Here is a 21,957-nt window from a genome sequence, read left to right on the forward strand (position 1 = left end):
GGCCTAAAACTGGTCTTCAATAACAATCAAGGAAGAATGTCCACATATACTTGGAAATTGAACAATGCTCTACTCAATGATAACCTGGTCAAGGAAGAAATAAAGAAAGAAATTAAAAACTTTTTAGAATTTAATGAAAATGAAGGTACAACATACCCAAACTTATGGGACACAATGAAAGCTGTGCTAAGAGGAAAACTCATAGCGCTGAGTGCCTGCAGAAAGAAACAGGAAAGAGCATATGTCAGCAGCTTGACAGCACACCTAAAAGATCTAGAACAAAAAGAAGCAAATACACCCAGGAGGAGTAGAAGGCAGGAAATAATCAAACTCAGAGCTGAAATCAACCAAGTAGAAACAAAAAGGACCATAGAAAGAATCAACAGAACCAAAAGTTGGTTCTTTGAGAAAATCAACAAGATAGATAAACCCTTAGCCAGACTAACGAGAGGACACAGAGAGTGCGTCCAAATTAACAAAATCAGAAATGAAAAGGGAGACATAACAACAGATTCAGAGGAAATTCAAAAAATCATCAGATCTTACTACAAAAACCTATATTCAACAAAACTTGAAAATCTTCAGGAAATGGACAATTTCCTAGACAGATACCAGGTACCGAAGTTAAATCAGGAACAGATAAACCAGTTAAACAACCCCATAACTCCTAAGGAAATAGAAGCAGTCATTAAAGGTCTCCCAACCAAAAAGAGCCCAGGTCCAGACGGGTTTAGTGCAGAATTCTATCAAACCTTCATAGAAGACCTCATACCAATATTATCCAAACTATTCCACAAAATTGAAACAGATGGATCACTACCGAATACCTTCTACGAAGCCACAATTACTCTTATACCTAAACCACACAAAGACACAACAAAGAAAGAGAACTTCAGACCAATTTCCCTTATGAATATCGACGCAAAAATACTCAACAAAATTCTGGCAAACCGAATCCAAGAGCACATCAAAACAATCATCCACCATGATCAAGTAGGCTTCATCCCAGGCATGCAGGGATGGTTTAATATATGGAAAACCATCAACGTGATCCATTATATAAACAAACTGAAACAACAAAACCACATGATCATTTCATTAGATGCTGAGAAAGCATTTGACAAAATTCAACACCCCTTCATGATAAAAGTCCTGGAAAGAATAGGAATTTAAGGCCCATACCTGAACATGGTAAAAGCCATATACAGCAAACCAGTTGCTAACATTAAACTAAATGGAGAGAAACTCGAAGCAATCCCACTAAAATCAGGGACTAGACAAGGCTGCCCACTCTCTCCCTACTTATTCAATATAGTTCTTGAAGTTCTAGCCAGAGCAATCAGACAACAAAAGGATGTCAAGGGGATACAGATCGGAAAAGAAGAGGTCAAAATATCACTATTTGCAGATGATATGATAGTATATTTAAGTGATCCCAAAAGTTCCACCAGAGAACTACTAAAGCTGATAAACAACTTCAGCAAAGTGGCTGGGTATAAAATTAACTCAAATAAATCAGTTGCCTTCCTCTATACAAAAGAGAAACAAGCCGAGAAAGAAATTAGGGAAATGACACCCTTCATAATAGACCCAAATAATATAAAGTACCTCGGAGTGACTTTAACAAAGCAAGTAAAAGATCTGTACAATAAGAACTTCAAGACACTGAAGAAGGAAATTGAAGAAGACCTCAGAAGATGGAAAGATCTCCCATGCTCATGGATTGGCAGGATTAATATAGTAAAAATGGCCATTTTACCAAAAGCGATCTACAGATTCAATGCAATCCGCATCAAAATACCAATCCAATTCTTCAAAGAGTTAGACAGAACAATTTGCAAATTCATCTGGAATAACAAAAAACCCAGGATAGCTAAAGCTATCCTCAACAATAAAAGGACTTCAGGGGGAATCACTATCCCTGAACTCAAGCAGTATTACAGAGCAATAGTGATAAAAACTGCATGGTATTGGTACAGAGACAGACAGATAGACCAATGGAATAGAATTGAAGACCCAGAAATGAACCCACACACCTATGGTCACTTGATTTTTGACAAAGGAGCCAAAACCATCCAATGGAAAAAAGATAGCATTTTCAGCAAATGGTGCTGGTTCAACTGGAGGTCAACATGTAGAAGAATGCAGATCGATCCATGCTTGTCACCCTTTACAAAGCTTAAGTCCAAGTGGATCAAGGACCTCCACATCAAAGCAGACACACTCAAACTAATAGAAGAAAAACTAGGGAAGCATCTGGAACACATGGGCACTGGAAAAAATTTCCTGAACAAAACACCAATGGCTTACGCTCTAAGATCAAGAATTGACAAATGGGATCTCATAAAACTGCAAAGCTTCTGTAAGGCAAAGGACACTGTGGTTAGGACAAAACGGCAAACAACAGATTGGGAAAAGATCTTTACCAATCCTACAACAGATAGAGGCCTTATATCCAAAATATACAAAGAACTCAAGAAGTTAGACCACAGGGAAACAAATAACCCTATTAAAAAATGGGGCTCAGAGCTAAACAAAGAATTCACAGCTGAGGAATGCCGAATGGCGGAGAAACACCTAAAGAAATGTTCAACATCTTTAGTCATAAGGGAAATGCAAATCAAAACAACCCTGAGATTTCACCTCACACCAGTGAGAATGGCTAAGATCAAAAACTCAGGGGACAACAGATGCTGGCGAGGATGTGGAGAAAGAGGAACACTCCTCCATTGTTGGTGGGATTGCAAACTGGTACAACCATTCTGGAAATCAGTCTGGAGGATCCTCAGAAAATTGGACATTGAACTGCCTGAGGATCCAGCTATACCTCTCTTTGGCATATACCCAAAAGATGCCCCAACATATAAAAAAGACACGTGCTCCACTATGTTCATTGCAGCCTTATTTATAATAGCCAGAAGCTGGAAAGAACCCAGATACCCTTCAACAGAGGAATGGATACAGAAAATGTGGTACATCTACACAATGGAATATTACTCAGCTATCAAAAACAACGACTTTATGAAATTCGTAGGCAAATGGCTGGAACTGGAAAATATCATCCTGAGTGAGCTAACCCAAACACAGAAAGACATACATGGTATGCACTCACTGATAAGTGGCTATTAGCCCAAATGCTTGAATTACCCTAAATGCCTAGAACAAATGAAACTCAAGACAGATGATCAGAATGTGAATGGTTCACTCCTTCTTTAAAAGGGGAACAAGAATACCCTTGGCAGGGAAGAGAGAGGCAAAGATTAAAACAGAGACTGAAGGAACACCCATTCAGAGTCTGCCCCACATGTGGCCCATACATATACAGCCATCCAATTAGACAAGATGGATGAAGCAAAGAAGTGCAGACCGACAGGAGCCGGATGTAGATCGCTCCTGAGAGACACAGCCAGAATACAGCAAATACAGAGGCGAATACCAGCAGCAAACCACTGAACTGAGAATAGGACCCCCGTTGAAGGAATCAGAGAAAGAACTGGAAGAGCTTGAAGGGGCTCGAGACTCCATATGTACAACAATGCCAAGCAACCAGAGCTTCCAGGGACTAAGCCAATACCTAAAGACTATACATGGACTGACCCTGGACTCTGACCCCATAGGTAGCAATGAATATCCTAGTAAGAGCACCAGTGGAAGGGGAAGCCATGGGTCCTGCTAAGACTGAACCCCCAGTGAACTAGACTGTTGGGGGGAGGGGGACAATGGGGGGAGGGTGGGGAGGGGAACACCGATAAGAAAGTGGAGGGGGGAGGGGGATGTTTGCCCGGAAACTGGGAAAGGGAATAACACTCGAAATGTATATAAGAAATACTCAAGTTAATAATAATAAAAAAAAACCAATGCTGTTAAATATTTTATTACCCTCTAAGTTTTTCAGAGATGAAATCAAAGCAAAGAGGAAGCTGTTGTCTTAATAAATTTGGGAAAAATTTATAAAGGTTGGAGGCCATCGTAAATTAACTTTAAAATGTAAACAAAAACTCACTGTTCTTGGAGCCAACATTTTAGCAAATGAAGGCTGTGGATGCCATAAGGAAACAGGGAATGTTGCCCGGGAGAGTGGAGGGTATGACTAAGGAAGCTTAGGAACGCTGAACAGGAGAGAGCAAGGCCCGCAGTGCTCACATAAACCTTGGCCTGTGTGTAAATACATGCACTGGAGCGCTGGATGCCAGGCTGGCTCTGAGAACCAAAAGGAAAAATGTTTTCTCACCATCATGAACTTGGAAAGCCAAGGTCGTGATCTTCTGAGTGACAATCATCAGAGGCCTAGAAAGGGGACAGAAAACAGAAACTTTTTTTTATAAAAAAAGAAATTTCTATTTCTTTGCATGATGGTTTTCACCTTGAAGTTTACTAGATTAAACGCAGAAACGATGAATCCAAAATAGTCCATTTCAATTCCCCTCACAAAGTGCTTTACATGTGCAGACACAGCAATACTTGCTGTGGGGCACTCTGTCCTCGGGTGTTGGGATAGCCTTTGCCATCTCAGACAGTCTGGGATAGCCCACATGAGACCTTCACACAGGTCAATAAACACTGCATACCAGGAAGGGTAAAGGAGGGCCAGCAAGATGGCATGTTCTTGTCCATGTTTCTAGCCTGAGTGAGCCCATATAGTTTAGATGGATGAGAGGCTAGACTGTTTTGTCTCTCTGAGTGTACTATGGGATGCTCAAATAATGCCAAAGTGACACCTTTCCCAAATCATGCTCCCAACACTAAAAGATATGGGACTGTTGTCGGTGTCTTCATCCCCATCGGCTGCAACCTGTTTTGACCTGTTAAAGGGAAGCTGGCAATATATACATAGTAAGACTTATTTGTAAAATACGGCTGTCTATAAATAAGCCTACTGTTAACAAAAACCTTAACTTGCTAAAGCCAACCATTGTTGAGAGACCTTTCTGGGGAAACATGAACAAACTTCAAGTCATCCCAGTTAGGGCTCCAGTAAAAGACAAAAGAAACGGATTCCTCAAGTCTTGCTTGCTGACCCAGTGAGATTAACTCGTGTTACTCACAGGTTCGTGGACGAAGAGTTAGCAGCAGGAACATAGGTAATTTATGGGCAGCTCCTGCACTAAAGAGAGCTCTTTCTCGTCCCCACCTCCGCAGCGACTATTGACTGCTGTGTACCTTAGAGGGCATGTACGACCCCCAGGGGCTTTAAGGGCCATCTCGTGAGGAGCCTCACACACCTGGTCAGTGGGTCCTACCATGTGCAGTTGTGGGACTAATTGTAACCACTCTAATTTTAAAACAGCAACAGCCATGTCACGCACAGTCTCACAATAACCTAAGATAAAAATTTACCAGGAAAGAAAGAGAAGCTAGGATAATTGGATGGTGGTAAAGATTAGCATTTTAACTTTCAGCTACATATATACCATGTCTGTAATAAGGCAGGGAGATCAGGAGTTACCTAAAGAGACCCTGTCACACATACATACACACACACACACATACACACACACACACACTCACACACACACAACACACACTCACACACACTCTCACACACACACTCACATACACACTCACACTCACACACACACTCACACACACATGTATGCTTCAAAGTAAAGAAAATGAAAATACATATAAATCATATATTTTATAAGTTTTTAACCTATAGTTTAATTTAATTTAATAAAATCTCAATGAGTAACGTGTGTGTGTGTGTGTGTGTGTGTGTGTGTGTGTGTAAATGGACAGTAAGCACATAAAAGGATGGCAGTTGTAATTAGCAGTCACAGAAATTCAAGTGGGAACCATGGTGAGGTACCATTCCCAAGCACCAGAACAGCTGTAATCAAAATGATGGACAATGACAAGTGTCTGCAGGGATACGGGGAAATCAGCACCCTTCTCCACACTGCTGCTGAGAGCATGCGTTGGTTAATTTTGATCATCAACTTGACTTGATTAAGAAACACATAGGAAATTAATGAAGCACACTTTTAGCTGTGTCTGTGAGTGCTTTTTGAGAGATTTACCTAACGAGGAAAGATTCACCCTAAATGCAGATAGCATTATGCCACGGGCTAGAGTACCAGGCTGAATAAAAAAGGGGAATGAGCTGGAGAGATGGCTCAGAGAAAAACACTAACTACTCTGAGATCTATCCACATCTAACATCGTGTTTGCAGAAACCTAATACCCAATGGGCAGGACTTAAAACAACATAATGCTGTGCTTTAAAGGAAATGTAGGTCTGCCTAGGAGGGAGGACATCTGTGCTCTGGCAGAACAGATAACAATACTTAACAGCCAGCCAGGAGGGAACCAGGTCAGGCACTCTAGGGCAGCAAGCTCTGCCAGGCTTTTTTGAAAAATAATTGAACGCCATGGTTTTAGTTCTTGAAATACGGGCTACCTCAGAGCTTCTAGGAGACCAAGTTGGTCACACAGATCTATGTGTCTTTGTAGCTCACCCTCTTGATGCTCGGGAAGACCTCTGACCCACAATGTACAACAAAGACTGAGAGCTGTTTTTCTTAGAAGAGGTTTACTATCTATAGGCACTGCATTCACGGTAGTTTCTAATTATGGACTCCGAGGCGTCATCGCTTTCTTTCCCAAGCGTTTCTGCATTCCTTTGTTTTATTCTTAAAACCTAGAAATGCTAAGATTCAAGCCTCCTATGCAAATCCCAGCACATATTTTTAAATGAGTGCCACATTCTCTGATGGCCATGCTATCTGAAAACCTTTACAGTCGAGTTAACTCATACCTTTGCCATAGTGTCTGAACACAGGTACATCAATAACGTAATAAAATATTATGGAATTAGCCTAGAATTTCGTTTCTGTAAAAAATGCATTTGTTTTCATCTTCCAAGGACTGCATTAAATGTCCTCCATTGTCACGAACATTTGATAATCTAATATGCACAAGCATCTCTCTCCCACCCCCTCATATTACCAGGGATTAAACCCAGCACCTCATTATGCTAGAGAAGTCCTCATCACTGACCGATATCCTCAGTTCTTTCTTAAGAGTTTCCTTGAGTTGGCCAGGTTTGCTTTGAACTTCCTATGAAGCTCAGGCAGGCCTTGAACTCATGACTCCTGCCTCAGTCTCCTGAGCCGCTACAATTATAGACATGTATGAATAAGCCTGGCTGAAGTGTCTGCCTTATTCAAGACCCTAATCTATCCCAAAAATGTTTCACCCAAGACATCTCCTGCACATGCATTTCCATTTGAGTGTCAGCTTCTCAAAGGATGACTAAGAACAGTCAGCAAAGTCAATAAATACTAACTAGTCAGCATGAAATCTCTACCACCGGAACATGTAAAAAACACACTGTTGTCAAGCCTTAGAGAAGACATTGTTTGGAGGAGGAGAAAGAGAAGGAGGAGGAGGAAGAAGAGGAGGAAGAGGAGGAGGAGGAGGAGGAGGAGGACGAGGAGGAGGAGAACAACAAAAAGAGGAACAGAAAGAAGAAGAACAAGAACAAGAAGAAGCAATAGCAGCCGTGGCTGAAATTTTATCTAGTGATATGTACATGTAACAGTATTATACATTATCTAATTTGTACTCTCAACAGCTGTTGCTTCTATTTGAAATATCAAACGAAGTTTCTAACAATTTACACAAAAAGAAACATCTCATGGATGAAGAGACGGCTCAGCAGGTGAAGCACTTTTAGCGTAAGCACAAAAACCAGAGTTTGAGTCCCCAGTCCACACATAAATGTTAGGTGGGTGTGAGGGCCTGCCTGTGATCCTGGTACGTAGAAGGCAGAGACGGGAGCCTGGCGAGAGCTAGTTAGCTATGCTAGCCAAATTGTGAAGCTCCTGACTCACATCTAAGATAGAAATGATCGAGGAAGACACCCAGCCTCAACCTCTGGTCTCAACATACCTGTACACAGTTGTGTACCTTCATCTTCATACGTGTGTGCACCCACATATATACACATGCATGCACACTACATTCAAAAGATTAAACAATTTACAGTGCAGTCATGTGTTTATATATCGACAAGCTAGAACTAGAAGCTGTCCGTCAAAAGGAAGAGAGGTCCCGAGCCCTGAAGACTTGAATCTGCCAGCAGGACAGGTTAGCACCAAATCTTCCTTCACAGGACAACGGGACACTCACTGCTCTCTAAATGTGCACTGAGATCTATTAAGTATCAATACGGAGGTTGTATGAGGTAATCGGACTTGGGAAGTAAATATTTTGACTGAAAAACTACAAGTCCCACACATATTTCAATCAAATAGAACAATCTGAGATGCAGCCGTCGACTTATGATTTGTAATCATGCTCATTTTTTACCATAAATGTGAAGCTCAACACGCAGAATGTGGTAGTTACTGTATTATCAACTGACAGGATCTGAAATCAACAGTAAGACAAGCCTCTGCGAGCACCAGGAAGGGATTCACAGCTCAGGCTAGCCTCTGGGAGCACCTGTGTGGGATTTTGTAGATTGGGATAGCCTCTAGGCACACCTGCCAGAGATATTCTAGATTAGGATAGCCTCACACTGCACCTGTGGGGGATTTTGTGGAATAGGTTAGCCTCTGGGAGCACGAATGTGGGCTTACGTAGATTATGCTAGCCTCTGCAAGAACCTGTGAGGGGTTCTATAGATTGGGCTAGCCTCTGAGAGCATCTGTGAGATGTTCTGTAGATTAGGCTAGCCTCTGGGAGCTCCTGTGAGGGCCTCTATAGATTAAGCTAGCCTCTGGAATCATCTGTAAGAGATTTTGTAGAATAGGTTAGCCTCTAGATACATCTGTGAGGTAAATTCTAGATTAGGCTAGCCTCTGCCCCGTCTGTGAGGGACTATCCTGAGCATACAATGCAAGCACAGGAAGAAAGATGCACAAACAGTTCCCTCACGCAGCTGAAGTGCTTCTTCTGACAGCGAGGATTCTAAGCTTGAGGCGTGCTCCTACTTCCTAACGTCAGCACCCAGCCACATCCTTAGATTTGCTTACTCGTCAATCTCAGGCTGTGCCCTTGGTCCTGTGGACAACTCTGAAACCAAGGGGACAGGCCAGCATGGGGAGCAGATCCACTGTCCTTCTGTGCATCTCCCAACCCCCTGATTAAAACAATTCATAAAAAAATATACCTTTTATTCCTGCACTTAAGATAATTAGTGTAATTTGGATAAAGAAATATAAGTGAGGGGAAAAAGAAATATAAGCAGAGAAATAAAGTAAGGAAAAACAGGCAGATGAATATGTCTGAGGCAAATAGGCCAAGCATGATAATCCCCAATCACCACCACCCACAACGACAGCCAACACACACACACACACACACACACACACACACACACACACACACACCCCTCTTGTCAAAGATTTAAGTTCTACTCTTTGGCACTCACCAAGAACACAGTACCACTTCTCATTTCAACCGGGCACCAGACAAACGGACACAGCACGACTTCTGCCTGCAGAGTTAAGCTCTATGTGACTGAGTTCAAGACTAGCAGTGGGCTGACGAAAAGCTATCCTTCAAACCTCTTTGCACATGTGTTCTCTTTCTGCATAGAACCCAATTACATGGATGTTGGGCTGACCATCAGATGGGTGGCCAGACGGCATAAAGCAACAGAGGAAAACACTGCCCAGGGACAATGGGGCAAATGGCCACCAATAGGAGGGGACCGAAGTCATAGTTCTAATGTGTACCATAAGATAGCCGAGACACAAATGGTGGGTGTTACAAATGTTAACCATGAATCCCCGTGATCTTGTAATATGCATTTTAAAATATTTACATCACATTCAGTAGCTGTCATTATGACACTACTAATCAAACAGTTAAAACATCACTAGTGATGGCCCCTCAAGGAAGAAGCTGTCTGTGTTCATCATTTCTTCACATTCCCTGTCTCCAGATATCCAGGTTCAGAGAAAGAAACAGATTCACCTTGCATGCTTTATAAACATTTTCTTCTTTCTCTGCTTTTCTGGGGGGGATGGGTTGAGATAGTGTCTCACTCTGTAGTCAACTCTGCCCTCCAACTCAGGATAATCCTCTTGCCTTAACCTCCTGAGAGCTGGGACTGCAGGTGTGAGCCATTATACCTAGCTTAAAAACCTCATTACCAATGGCAGCATTAATTAGCTTTTTGATTTAATTGTTCACATTTTTAGAGCATTTAGGCTACTACCAGTTTTTCACTATTGATGAAAATAGCTAAAACTCCTGAATAAATTTCTTTCCTTACCGTAATTCAATTCCTATTAATTTCACCTATTATAGAATATGAACTTCAAAGGAAATTCTCTTTTGAAACTTGTAGGAAAATTGCTCTCCAGAAGAGTTAGATGTATTTATTCTCCCACCGGCGGTGTGAGAGAGTTCACATTCCATGTTTTCAAAAACACTCGGGTGACCTGAATTGCCAAAGTGAGGAGGGAAATTATCTGCCCGGATCTGGCCTGGACTGGAAAAAAGAAGTAAGAGTTCTGGCTCCTGCCCTCAGAAAAAAAAAAAAAAAAAAAAAAAAAAACTTCCTTTGCACTCTTCTGTGAGTGCAAAAACAAGAATCAATTCACTATAATAAGTTTTAAAAATATCAGCTTTGCTACAATGGCAGTGTTTCCCTGGGGAGAGGGGTACTCATTCCAATGCCTTCTGTAGCCATGTTCACAGAGAACACGGCGACAGTCACAGCTGTTAATACATGTGTCAATTTAAATCCCATTAGCAGCACTGAGGAAATACACCGTGTGTGTTTTCTTTACAGGATCAGCCCACGGCGACTTGATTACTTTTGAATGATAAATAAGTGTTCAAGTCTTGAAATCACCTAAAGTCTAAGTGCATATGTTCCCCCAAATTAAAGATATCCATGTATGTTCTAACACTAATCACATCCAATCCCACTAAGTGCCTGTCTGTGCTCTCATACGGATGGTACGATAGTGAGTGCTACGCACTAAGATTCACGCTCACAAGACAGACAGCTGCTCTGTGACGCCGAGTTCCACTCTGAAGTTTTATCTCTTGACAAAGTCCGAAACGCCACATTTCAGTTGAAAGAAATAGCAAAGCTGGGTCAACTCCACTGTAAAAGAAAGCTTGCGGCTACTGCATATCTACAGTGAGAAGCAGCATTTTCCCCAGTGAGATGGTTCGTTCAGTAAAGGTGACCGCCGCCAAGCCTGATGACCTGAGTCCATTCCTCAGGACTCACATGGTGGTGGGAGAAAACCGACTTGCACAGCCCATCGGATCCTCTGACCTCCGACACAGGTGCTGTGCCATGCGTGTGTGCACATGAGCACACACACAACCTAAATAAGTATAAAGTACTTTTAATATTTAAAAGGTAATGATAACAATTTTTAAAAGAATTAACATTGGTAAAGATTCCCTGTAATTGTCAATTTGTGGTTGAAACCCTTTGCCAATTTCAGAGGGGCAGGTACCTCTCCATTTGTGCTGATAGACATTAATCAGGAAGATAGATAGGTTTATATCTGCCATTTTCATTTAAAAAGAAAATATAAATAAGTAGATAAATATTAAAAAGAAAGAACGGTGGTGCACACCTTTAATCCCAGCACTTGGGAGGCAGAGGCAGGTGAGTCTCTGAGTTAGAGGCCAGCCTGGTCTTATAGAGTGAGTTCCAGGCCAGCCAGGGCTACACAGAGAATTTCTCAAACCAAACAAACAAAATAGAAACAAACAAACCTCCATATAGTAGACAGCATCACCACTTAGCCATCAGAAAACTAAGTCAGGAACAACCTCCAAGTAGCAAGCGGGCTCGCCCTCTTGGCTTCTGCTCCGTGAGCACTTACCTGCAAGCGGAGCACGCAGCAGTTTTGTGTGTAACCTCCAGAAATTTCTTACAGGAAATTAGAAAAAAAGAAGAAGCCACAAAACACAAGCCACTTGAGGAAACTCACCAAGACTCAGCTTGCAGAGAGAGGCAGGAGCTAATTTGCACCTTCCTTGTAGGCAAACACAGCAGCAGCCCTGTGGTGCAGGCTCGTGACTATTTCCACAGATGCCCTTGAATTTCCTCTTCTAGTAACCTTCCATGATTTTGAACATGCTAAACGATGCCAAGTGTGCAATGCACACCCATAAACCCAACACATATCTGAGAGAGTTCAAGCCCAGCTTATGCTATAGAGAAGAGATCAACCTGGGACACACAGCAAGACTGTCTGGGATAGGGTGGGGCAGAGAAAGAAAACAAAACAGAAAAGGAGAAAGATTTATTTGTTGACAAGACAGCATAATGGAGGAGGAGGTATAAGACCATCCCAGACATGAATGGTGAAGTGCTCTTATCCAACAGTCAGGAGCAGGAGGTGCGTGTTAGCCCATCAAAAGCTAAAGAATCATGAATCAATGTGTATGAGTTGCTTAAAGCTGCTGTGACAAATTGCCACAGGCCAGATGGCTTACGAAAGCAAAATTTGGGTCCCAATTTTTAAATCCATGCTTCTCGTCCAAAGCTAATCAGATCCGCACAGTGGTGGCTCTTTCTGGAGGCTCGGCAGGGCAATCTGCCCCATGCTTCTTCCTGACCTCGGCTGGTTGACATCAACTTTCACCATGGCTGGACTCAAGGCTACAGCTGTAATTTCTACCTCCGCCGTCACACAGTCTTCCCTCTCTGTGTGACTGGATCTACCTATCCAGACCTTCTTACAAGGACACCAGACGGACTGCATCTAAAGCACATGCATTAACTCAGGGTCACCCCATCTTGATTGACCCCATCTACAGTGATGCTATTGCGAGAGGAGGATGGAGCCCAAGGCTGAGTGGACAGGAGTTTGGGAAGGATACATGCAATCCTGGGCATGGTCCCATGTTAGTTTCCTACATGTTGTAGACTATGAGAGCACAGTCATTCTGAAGCTGTGCTCATTTCTGTGTGTCTCCTCTGTGCCTTCACAGTCTATGTCTGCTAAACAACGAACAAAGGAGCCTTGGATGTAGGACCGGGGCCTTTCCTTGGAGTGTAGCTCTCCTACACAATGGTAGCTCCTGCATAAACTCCACCTGATATCTCTGGGGTCATTTCCTTTAGCATAAAATAATGCTAGCGGAAGGTTTAAAATAAAGGGTGCTTGCAAAGTAATCTAAGCAAAGAAGCCTTGATATTTGCAGTGTTCTCGAAGGCTCCCGGCAGCCCTATCCACATTCAATTCAACAGTCATCATTTTTAATGTACTAAACTTCCTTCAGTGGCTTTCTAAAGTCCCTAAGCTGGTTTCAGACAAACTCCTATCTCTCCTTTCATATCCATCTATCCATATTTATTTATTTTCATTTATATATACATACAGATTTATATATAAGTATATATACGCAAGGTGAGATGGTTCATTTTTGGTGCCAACTGTTGTCCGGTTTCTCTGGAGAGCTCTAACAGACACACATAAACACAACCAGAATAAACCAGGGTAGAAATCGCAGAGGACATGTGTAGGGGGTTGGCCTGGTACTGCTATGTGTTCAAATGCCAAATACTGGTCCCCAAGATCTAGTTGCCCACTGATCCAGGAGATTCTCATGTACACCAAACGATGTTACGTTCCTTGTTCCCAAATCAACTGATCTATAAAAGGCTGTGATTGGGCAGTAGATAGAGGTAGGCACGTATTCCGTTTCCTGGCTAGGTTTGGCAGGTAGAGAGAGGAGAGAGAGAAGAGAGGAGAGGAAATGAGGAGGAAGCCACCGTAAAGGGTAATGGACCATGAGCACATGGCCAGGAGAAACAGCAAGTAACAAGGGACATACAGCTGGGATGTAAATTAGAACAGCTCCGCAACCTTCCCAATCTAGGCTTATAGCTTGTAGATAAAATACCTGGACTTTTATACAGGCTAGCAAGAACTGACTATTTCTTTTATGGGCACACATAATACGACTGATAAAAATGTCCACAGCTATCAGCTACGGCACTTGCTGTCTATATAAATGGACGTGGTGAATGTGATTGACGGGCAATGGCAACCCCAGCCAGTGACACCCAGGGGACAATTCTCTTGCTACCCAGACTACTGCATGACAGGGATGGGGGTCAGGTGGAGAAGTTATAGAGGGTGAAGAAGTGGTCTTCAGTTAGGTATTTTGAAATAACCAAGTTTCAAGGCTGTCAAAGATAGCAAAGGGTCTTCTATTAGACGATTAGTCCGAGCCTGAAGGAGTGCACCAGACCAGCATGTGCAGACCCTAAGCTTTTATGAACCACATAATACAGGTAGGAGATGGCACCAAGGGAGGGAAGAGTGTGGCAGTTCCGGATCACTGTCCACTTCGTAGGCTATCACTCTGGCAAGTACAGACAGAGACTTGAAAGGGGTTAAAATTGAGGCAAGGATGAAGAAGGGATCTTAGGTCTGGGGTGGCCCAGCATGGTGACAATTTAGTGAGCTTGGTAATACCCAGGCTGCTGTCATTGTGCCTGCCCTGTTGGTGGCACTAAATTGCTGCATAAATCAAGTTATGAACATTTCCTGCCTTGAAAGATATATACAAGAAATAGATAATACATATTTTGACGTCAAAACTATTTGTTCAACACTCATCCCTAAGTGGAATTTCTCCATGTAATCATCAGGGCCCAGAGCACACTGTGGAAGAGGAGACAGAAAAGTGTCCTTTGCAGACATATTATGGCTTCTGGTTTCGTGTTTTTATGGGGTCCCTGAGTGTGTGAACGAGTGGATCTCTATTTCTTGTGCCTTCTCTTGGGCTCTTTTTCTTTTGTTTGTTTGGAGTTCTAATGTGTTGCTTTCTTGTTGTAATTTTTATATTTTATTTTGCTTGATTATTATCTGATAGAAGCCTGTTTGTTTCCCAGTGTGAGACAGAGAGGGGATGGGTCTGGAGCAGAGGGGAGGCTTGAGGAACTGGAAGGAGCAGAGAAAACACGAAGCTGTAATCAGGACGTAGTACATAAGAGAAAAGTTTCTTTTCAAAAAAAGGAAAAAATGGTTAATATCCCAACTGCTATACCTGATAAGGATATCTATTAGTCTCCCCAAAAATATTGAAAAATTGGCTGAAGATTTTTTATTACTTTATAAGTATGGTGTTTTTCTTGCATGTATTTCCATGTACCAGGTGCAAGCCTGGAGCCCAAGGAGTCCAGAACAGAACATATGATCCCCCAAGACTGGAGTTGCACATGTGTGAGCTGCTGCGTGGGTGGGTGCTGGGAGTTGTACCCAGGCCCTCTGGAAGTACAGCCAGTGTACTTAACTGCTGAGCCATCTCTCCAACCTGAGCTGAAGTATTTATGCATTCATTTATGGAACACCTATTAAGTGCCTAGAACCGTTCTTAGTAGGACTCCAGAGTGAAACCAAACCATGAATAAACTCACAAGTAGTTGTGATTCCCATTAAAAGACTAATTTTTAGAAATATTTATTTATTTTTATTTTGTACGTGTATGGGTGTTTTATCTGTATACCATGTATGAGTCTGGTGGTCTATGAGGCCAGAAGAGGGCATCAGATCCACTGGAACTGGAATTACACATGTTCGCTAGCTGCTGTGTGGGTGGCAGGAATCAACTGTGTGTGTCTGAAAAGAGTAATCAGTGCTCTTAACCACAGAGCCACCTCTCCAGTCCTTAAAGACTACTCTTAATGCTAAAACATCCTGGCTATTTTGTGGCCTTTGTTGCTCCTTTATTTTCCTTACAAGCAACACTCATCATTAAAAGTAAAAATAAGTGTGTGAACTGGTTTCAGAATAATTGAGGAAGCATTTCATGGTTTGAGGACAAGGCACACGCAGGTGAAACAGGAAGCAAAAGGCTGTCAGGGCCCCAGAGGAGGGAAGGACTGAAGAACAGAGTCTGTGACCAGATAGTGATCATTAAGATCACTAAGATTCAGCAGCTCCTTAAACAAGGCACACTTGCCTTCCAGAGCCTTCTCGAGGTGGGCAGCTCTGTGACCCAACTCACGAGTTCTCAGGAATGAGCTGCAATGTTTTCTAGGACTGCTGATTGTATCCCAGGCATCACCCAGCTGACCTAGCTTCCCTCCATACCTGAACCATATGTATGCACGGAAGTCGTACCATCCGTACGCTAAGATGCTCAAGTTATTCCAAACCCAGTGAGCTCGCTCCATGCTGCAGGCTTTCCACCCCGTTGCTGATAACTGCATGCCTGGCACTCCTGGGTATCCTCTCTGCAGGCTTTTCATTGAGCCCACAAATGGATCACATTCCAGCCCCTCGGTCCTATGGATTTAGTTAACTTTTCCTGAAGCTGAGACCAAATATCCGATGGAAACAACCTTCACGGAGGAAGGATTATGGTGCTCAGGGCACAGAGGAGCCAGTCCATCACAGCAGGAAGGACTTGGTGGAGCAGCTCACATCATGGAGGCCGTGAAGCAGACAGAGAGAATGTAGGTGTTGGCTTTCTCCTTTCTCCCCATTACTCTGGGAGGATCCCTCATACCCATGAGACACTGTTGCGTATATTCAGGGTGGATCCTAGCCCATCAGTAAGTAATTCTCGGCAAACGCTCTCTAGATGTCAAGAGCTGTACCTCGCCAATCTCCCAGGTTGATACAGCTCTTGACCATCACCATTACTGATCACAGACACTGTCATTTCCTGTGTGGCTATTCACCCTTTCCTTAATGCTATTTACAAGCACCCTTTATTTCATACATTTAGGCTAGTCTCAAATCTCAACCTTATTTAACATCCATGAAATAATTTAGTTAATGCTGTTAAACACCTCATACTTGATGGCATATCCCCTCATTATGGTTTATATTGATTTATTTATGTCCCTCCCCTTGGAGCAAGGCCTATTCACTGCGGACTCATGGAGCAAGATGCAATCTAGCTCAGGTTCTCCCAATCCGTGCTGCTTGTGCAGAACCGAGTCCAGTTCCTGAGGAATTCCTAACAGAAGACAAAGAGTCCCCAGGAATGAGCCTGCCTTAATTCCACAAGAGTCAGAGAAAGCTGTTCTTGAACTAAGATGAACAGTTGTGTGTGTGTGTGTGTGTGTGTGTGTGTGTGTGTGTGTGTGTGTGTGTGTGTTTATATGCAGGTTCATGCACTTGAGGTCAGAGAACAACCTTGGGTGTTGATCCTCAGGTGTTATCCTAGTTATACAAGACAGGGTCTCTCACAGCCTGGAACTTTCCAAGTAGGCTAGGCTGTCTGGCCAGGGAGCCCCAAGCTGAGCAAGTCATGTTGAGCAAACCAGTAAGCCCCCACTTGACTTCATCTCCCCAGCAATGGAATCACACGTATGTGCCACCATACGTGGCTTTCTTATGCGGGTTCTGTGGATAAAGTTGGGTCATTGTGCTTGCAGGTAAGCACCTCATTGATGTATTATTATGCCAGGAAGAATTTGTGAGCCTCAAAAGACTATCAAGGAGACATTTCTGATGTAATCACATTAGGGTGTCTTTATTATAAACTCGAGTTAGGGCCTACCCACTGCCGACCCACAGGGTGGTTTGGTGAAGCAGCCCTGAACTCTCACTGGGACAAGGTTTTACAGGTAATGGGAGCAAATGAGGGGGTGTCCATCTTGGCAAGCATCTAAGCATTGACTATTATAAGTCGACAGGTGGGTGCTCTGGAACAAGCTGGTATACAATCACAAACTGTCTGAAAGTCCATCTGAAACGATCAGACTAATCTTTGATTAACTGTTGTTAGGAAGTAGCTAAGGAGAAACTCTAGCCAAGGGCAAGCCTGGTACTTGGGTGCAGCTTGAGTTCAACAGCAGGTCAAGTTCTCCGGTTGTTTTTTAATTTTAAGATGGAGGCTGGTCCCAAGACAGAGTAGGTTTGACCTTTCAGCACCATCTCTCCAGTGCCATGACAGAATTATCACTGGTCTGTACCAGAAAGCTAATATGTACCAGAACGCCCCCCAAGTCACAGGTTGTCACCTGTACTGGGGATTTCTCTTGAGAGTTGACAGAGTGAAGGGGATCTGGAAGTGGAATCATTGGTGCAGTACAGCCAGGGGATGCTAAAAGGACACACCTATTTATCAGCTACTATGCATGATTAACTAGGAAAAAACGAAATGCAGGGGGCTGGAGAGACGGCTCAGCAGTTAAAACACGTCCTGTTCTTCCGGAGGACCCAAGTTCAGTTCCTCTGGCTGGCGGCCATTTATAACTCTCTATAATTCCAGCTCCAGGAATCCGATGGTCTCTTCTGGTTTCCACCACCATTGCAGCCAAGTCGAATATACTTACAGACACACATATGCTCACAGGATGACACACCACACACACACACACACACACACACACACACACACACACACACACACACAGAGAGAGAGAGAGAAATACATCCTTAAAATCGTTTTTAAAAGAGATGAAATACATAAAGGAAGTATGCTGTAAAGTTTTTTTGTCAATGTGACACAAACTAACATCATCTGAGAGGAGGGAAGCTCAATTAAGAAAACATCTCCATAATATCCAGCCGTAGGACATTTTCTTAGTGATTGATGTGAGAGGGCCCAGTCCATTATGGGTGATTCCATCCCTGAGCTGGTGGTCCTGCTTCTATAAGAAAGCAGGCTGAGCAAATCATGTGGAGCACCCAGTTAGCAGCACCCGCTCCATGGCCTCTGCATCAGCTCCTGCCTCCAGGTTCCTGCCCTGCTTGAGTTCCTGTCCTGACTTCCTTTGATGATGAAGAGTGATTTGGAAGTGTAAGCCAAATAAACCTTTTCCTCAGTAACCTGATTTTTGGTCATGGTGTTCATCGAAGCAGTAGAAACACCAAGACCAGAAACACAGTACAATCTTCAGTGTTTGCAGGCCATATGTACAACTACACCACCCTGCCATTGCACTACCAAAAGTGACTGCAGACAAGGCATAATCACATGCCTAACTCTGTTCCAGTAAGCCTGGAAAGGGAAATGGGAGGGCTCTGAGGCTCTTGCTACCTTCTGTGAGCTCCTTACGATGTACAGAGTCAACAGTATAGAACAAGTGCATTTTTAACCTCACCTCCATTACCACCATGTCTCGCTGTGATTTAGCTGGACATGATTATCCTTAATGTGGACTTGGTGTTTATAGACCCTAAGAGACCTAGTCAAGGTCATCAGTCAAACACTCCCCCCTCCAGTCAAGATACTCACCCAGAAAAGTCTGTAGTGAGAATTCCATAATGGAAGATGTATATGCGGCTGATATGGCATATGGTAAGGTAGCCCATTGCTACAAAAAAGGAATACCTGAAACCCAAAACACAAGGGACCAGATTAATGTGCAGGACAAGAAAGCTGAATAAATGCTCTCGTCGTCTTCTCTCTCACCCTCTGCAAACGATTGCTCACAAAGTCTTGAGTGGCCCAGCCACATCCTCACCTATCCTATCTCCCCTTTCCTCCCACTTCTCTGAGACTTTCATCGTTTCTTACCCAGGCTACAGCTTTGGCAGCAAGATCTGTGCCCTAAATGTGTACCGCGTCCACACAGACCAAAAGACAACATAGGATTCTCTGGAACTGGGATTACAGATGGTTGTGAGCCACCATGTGGGGTGCTGAGAATTGAATCTGGGTCCTCTGGAAAAAGCAGCCAGTGCTCTTAACAGCTGAGCCATCTCCCCAGTCCTAGCTGGTTATTTCTGGGCATGGGCAGCTATTATCAGACTCTAGCTCCTTCAGCCTTTCACTGTGGGCTCAGTACCCAAGGAGCTCCAAGCTTTAGTGGTAGATAATGACTTCTGAGATGACAAAGTCCCTGGACTAGGGAACTACAGGGTTCTGACTTTCTAGCAGACAGCTACTGTTGTAGTACTCAGCTTCTATCATCTAAGCCAATCTAATAAAGCCCCTTTGTTACATGCGTATGTCTATCTGTCTCTTTCTGTCTTTCTGTGTCTCTGTATCTCTCTGTGTCTCTGTCTCTCAGCTGTCTGTCTGACTCTCTCCCTGTCTCTTGTTCTTTCCCTTCCCCTGTCTGTCTCTGTCTGTCTCCCTCTGTGTCTCTGTCTCTGTCTGTCTCTGTCTCTGTCTCTGTCTTTCTCTCTCTCTCTCTCTCTCTCTCTCTCTCTCTCTCTCTCTGTGTGTGTGTGTGTGTGTGTGTGTGTGTGTGTGTGTGTGTGTATGTGTGTGTTTACACAGGGTCTCACATTGTAACTTTGTAACTGTAACTGGTCTGGAACTCATTCTATGCAAACTAGATTGGCCTGAAACTCACAGAGATCCACTTGCCTCTGCCTCTGCCTCTGCCTCTGCCTCTGCCTCTGCCTCTGCCTCTGCCTCTGCCTCTGCCTCTGCCTCTCTGCCTCTGCCCCTCTGCCTCTGCCTCCCACGTGCCATCTTGTCTGAACAAGTATGCATATTCTAATGGTCTCGCTTCTCTATCACACCACACCTGTTCCCACGCCCAGCATAAATCACTGCTTAGCTGCTTGAATTCTGCTAATACAGAACACTAATAAATTAAAATTATCCACATGGGCATCTGTTCCCCAGCTCACTGGAATCTTGAGCATCCCAACCCTCAGCCTAACACATGGATAGGGGGTAGGGAGGGTATCAGTGACTATTGTAGAAATGAATACACTTACCACTTTAAATGTCTCAGGAACCCAACAGAGAGAGACATAAATCCAAAAGCTTTAGCTTCTAACATATGTCATAAACCAGGGAAGATGAATATTCTGACATTAAATTGTACTGAAACTCACATGTTCACATTAAAATAACTCATGAATTCTAGGTCAGCCCAGGGAGTAGTAAAGTAAGGGATATACCCAGATAGTGAGCATAAAGAGCTCTGTAAAGCATTACACAGCATTAGGTGCTCTTTCAACTTTGTTAGGGAGGGCAATGTTCCAGCTGAAAGGCAGTGCTTGGGCATTGGCCCACTGTGTACAAAGACCTGAGCCTGCTACTCGGCATCGCTAGAGAGAAGAAAGGAGAACAGTAAGAGCTGAATAGGCTTAACCAAAAAATTCAAAATACGAAATGTTCTAAAATGAAAAATGTTCCACAATAGAAGAAAGAAAGAATAAAAAGGAAAGAATGTCATGTCAGTCCTCAAAAACGTCCAGACTGCAAAATATTCCCAACCTTACGGTTTCAGATTCCGAGAGTCAAACCTTTGAGGCCTAGGCTCATGTTCCAAAACCTCAGAGCCTTCAAGACTGGAGGCGCTGCTTACCAAAACACATGAGATAAAGAACAGTCCAACTACTCCACCCAAAAAGGCTGTCCTTACCTTGGATCCATCCTACATCCCTTCTAAGCATAGAGACAGTCAGCAAAGACAATGCCCAAGAACAAAGGCCCTGAGCAGACAGAGCAGGACAGGAGGGAGGAAGCCTCCTTGCCCCTGGCTTCCATTCCCTTCCATTCGAGAAAGTCCATGGGTGCAAGACATAAATACAACACAGATTCATCAGGCAATAGACTCTTGAAGAACCAGGTCAACAATGGCCACACCTGTGTCTACCCTGACTTACAGGGTAAACACATTCAATGCCGTGGTTGTAAGTAAACCACAGCCGTCAATAACAGGGATAAGTACCTAACTAAACAGGGCAGGGCATTCTTACCCTGGCTGGACCCGAATCCTCTGTGGCACAGAAAGGACATATTTTGAACACAAATAATAAGAGCGCAAACCCCTGCACTCATAAAAGTGATCTGTGGCATGAGAAACTGGCAAGGTGGCTATTTTTGGAAAGATAAGTGTGACAGAAATTGGGACAGGACAGTTGGTAGTGTTCGCATGTTGACCTGGCTGGGTGTCTTCTATGTACATATAAAAAAAAAATTCATCAACTTGAACTTCTTTACATAGCACTCGTTTCTTCAATTCAAGCAATAAAAGAAAATCTATATCCTACACATTTGTTTTAGGACTATGCTAGCAATGAAATCAAACATCAACCGATACGTTAATCACTATGTACTGAGAATAATGCAGAGAATAAGAAGAGC

The 21,957-nt window shown here is 43.3% G+C and overlaps 1 protein-coding gene across 4 annotated transcripts in view; it reads right to left on the bottom strand.

Moving 5' to 3' along the window:
• The window catches only part of Mboat1 (membrane bound O-acyltransferase domain containing 1), a 113,674-nt gene that overhangs the window by 29,524 nt on the left and 62,193 nt on the right, over window positions 1-21,957 (bottom strand). For 3 of the 4 annotated variants that reach the window (NM_001109120.1, XM_039096011.2, XM_063276690.1), the window contains exons 4-5: window positions 19,141-19,236; window positions 4,232-4,287 (exon numbers count right to left, since the gene is read on the bottom strand). In NM_001109120.1, the coding sequence (NP_001102590.1) occupies window positions 4,232-4,287; window positions 19,141-19,236 (152 nt within the window). The remainder of the gene's footprint in view (window positions 1-4,231; window positions 4,288-19,140; window positions 19,237-21,957) is intronic. The other variant, XM_039096010.2, reaches the window with a different exon arrangement.

The sequence above is a fragment of the Rattus norvegicus genome, chromosome 17 (assembly GCF_036323735.1).
Source record: "Rattus norvegicus strain BN/NHsdMcwi chromosome 17, GRCr8, whole genome shotgun sequence".
Taxonomy (NCBI): Eukaryota; Metazoa; Chordata; class Mammalia; order Rodentia; family Muridae; genus Rattus; species Rattus norvegicus.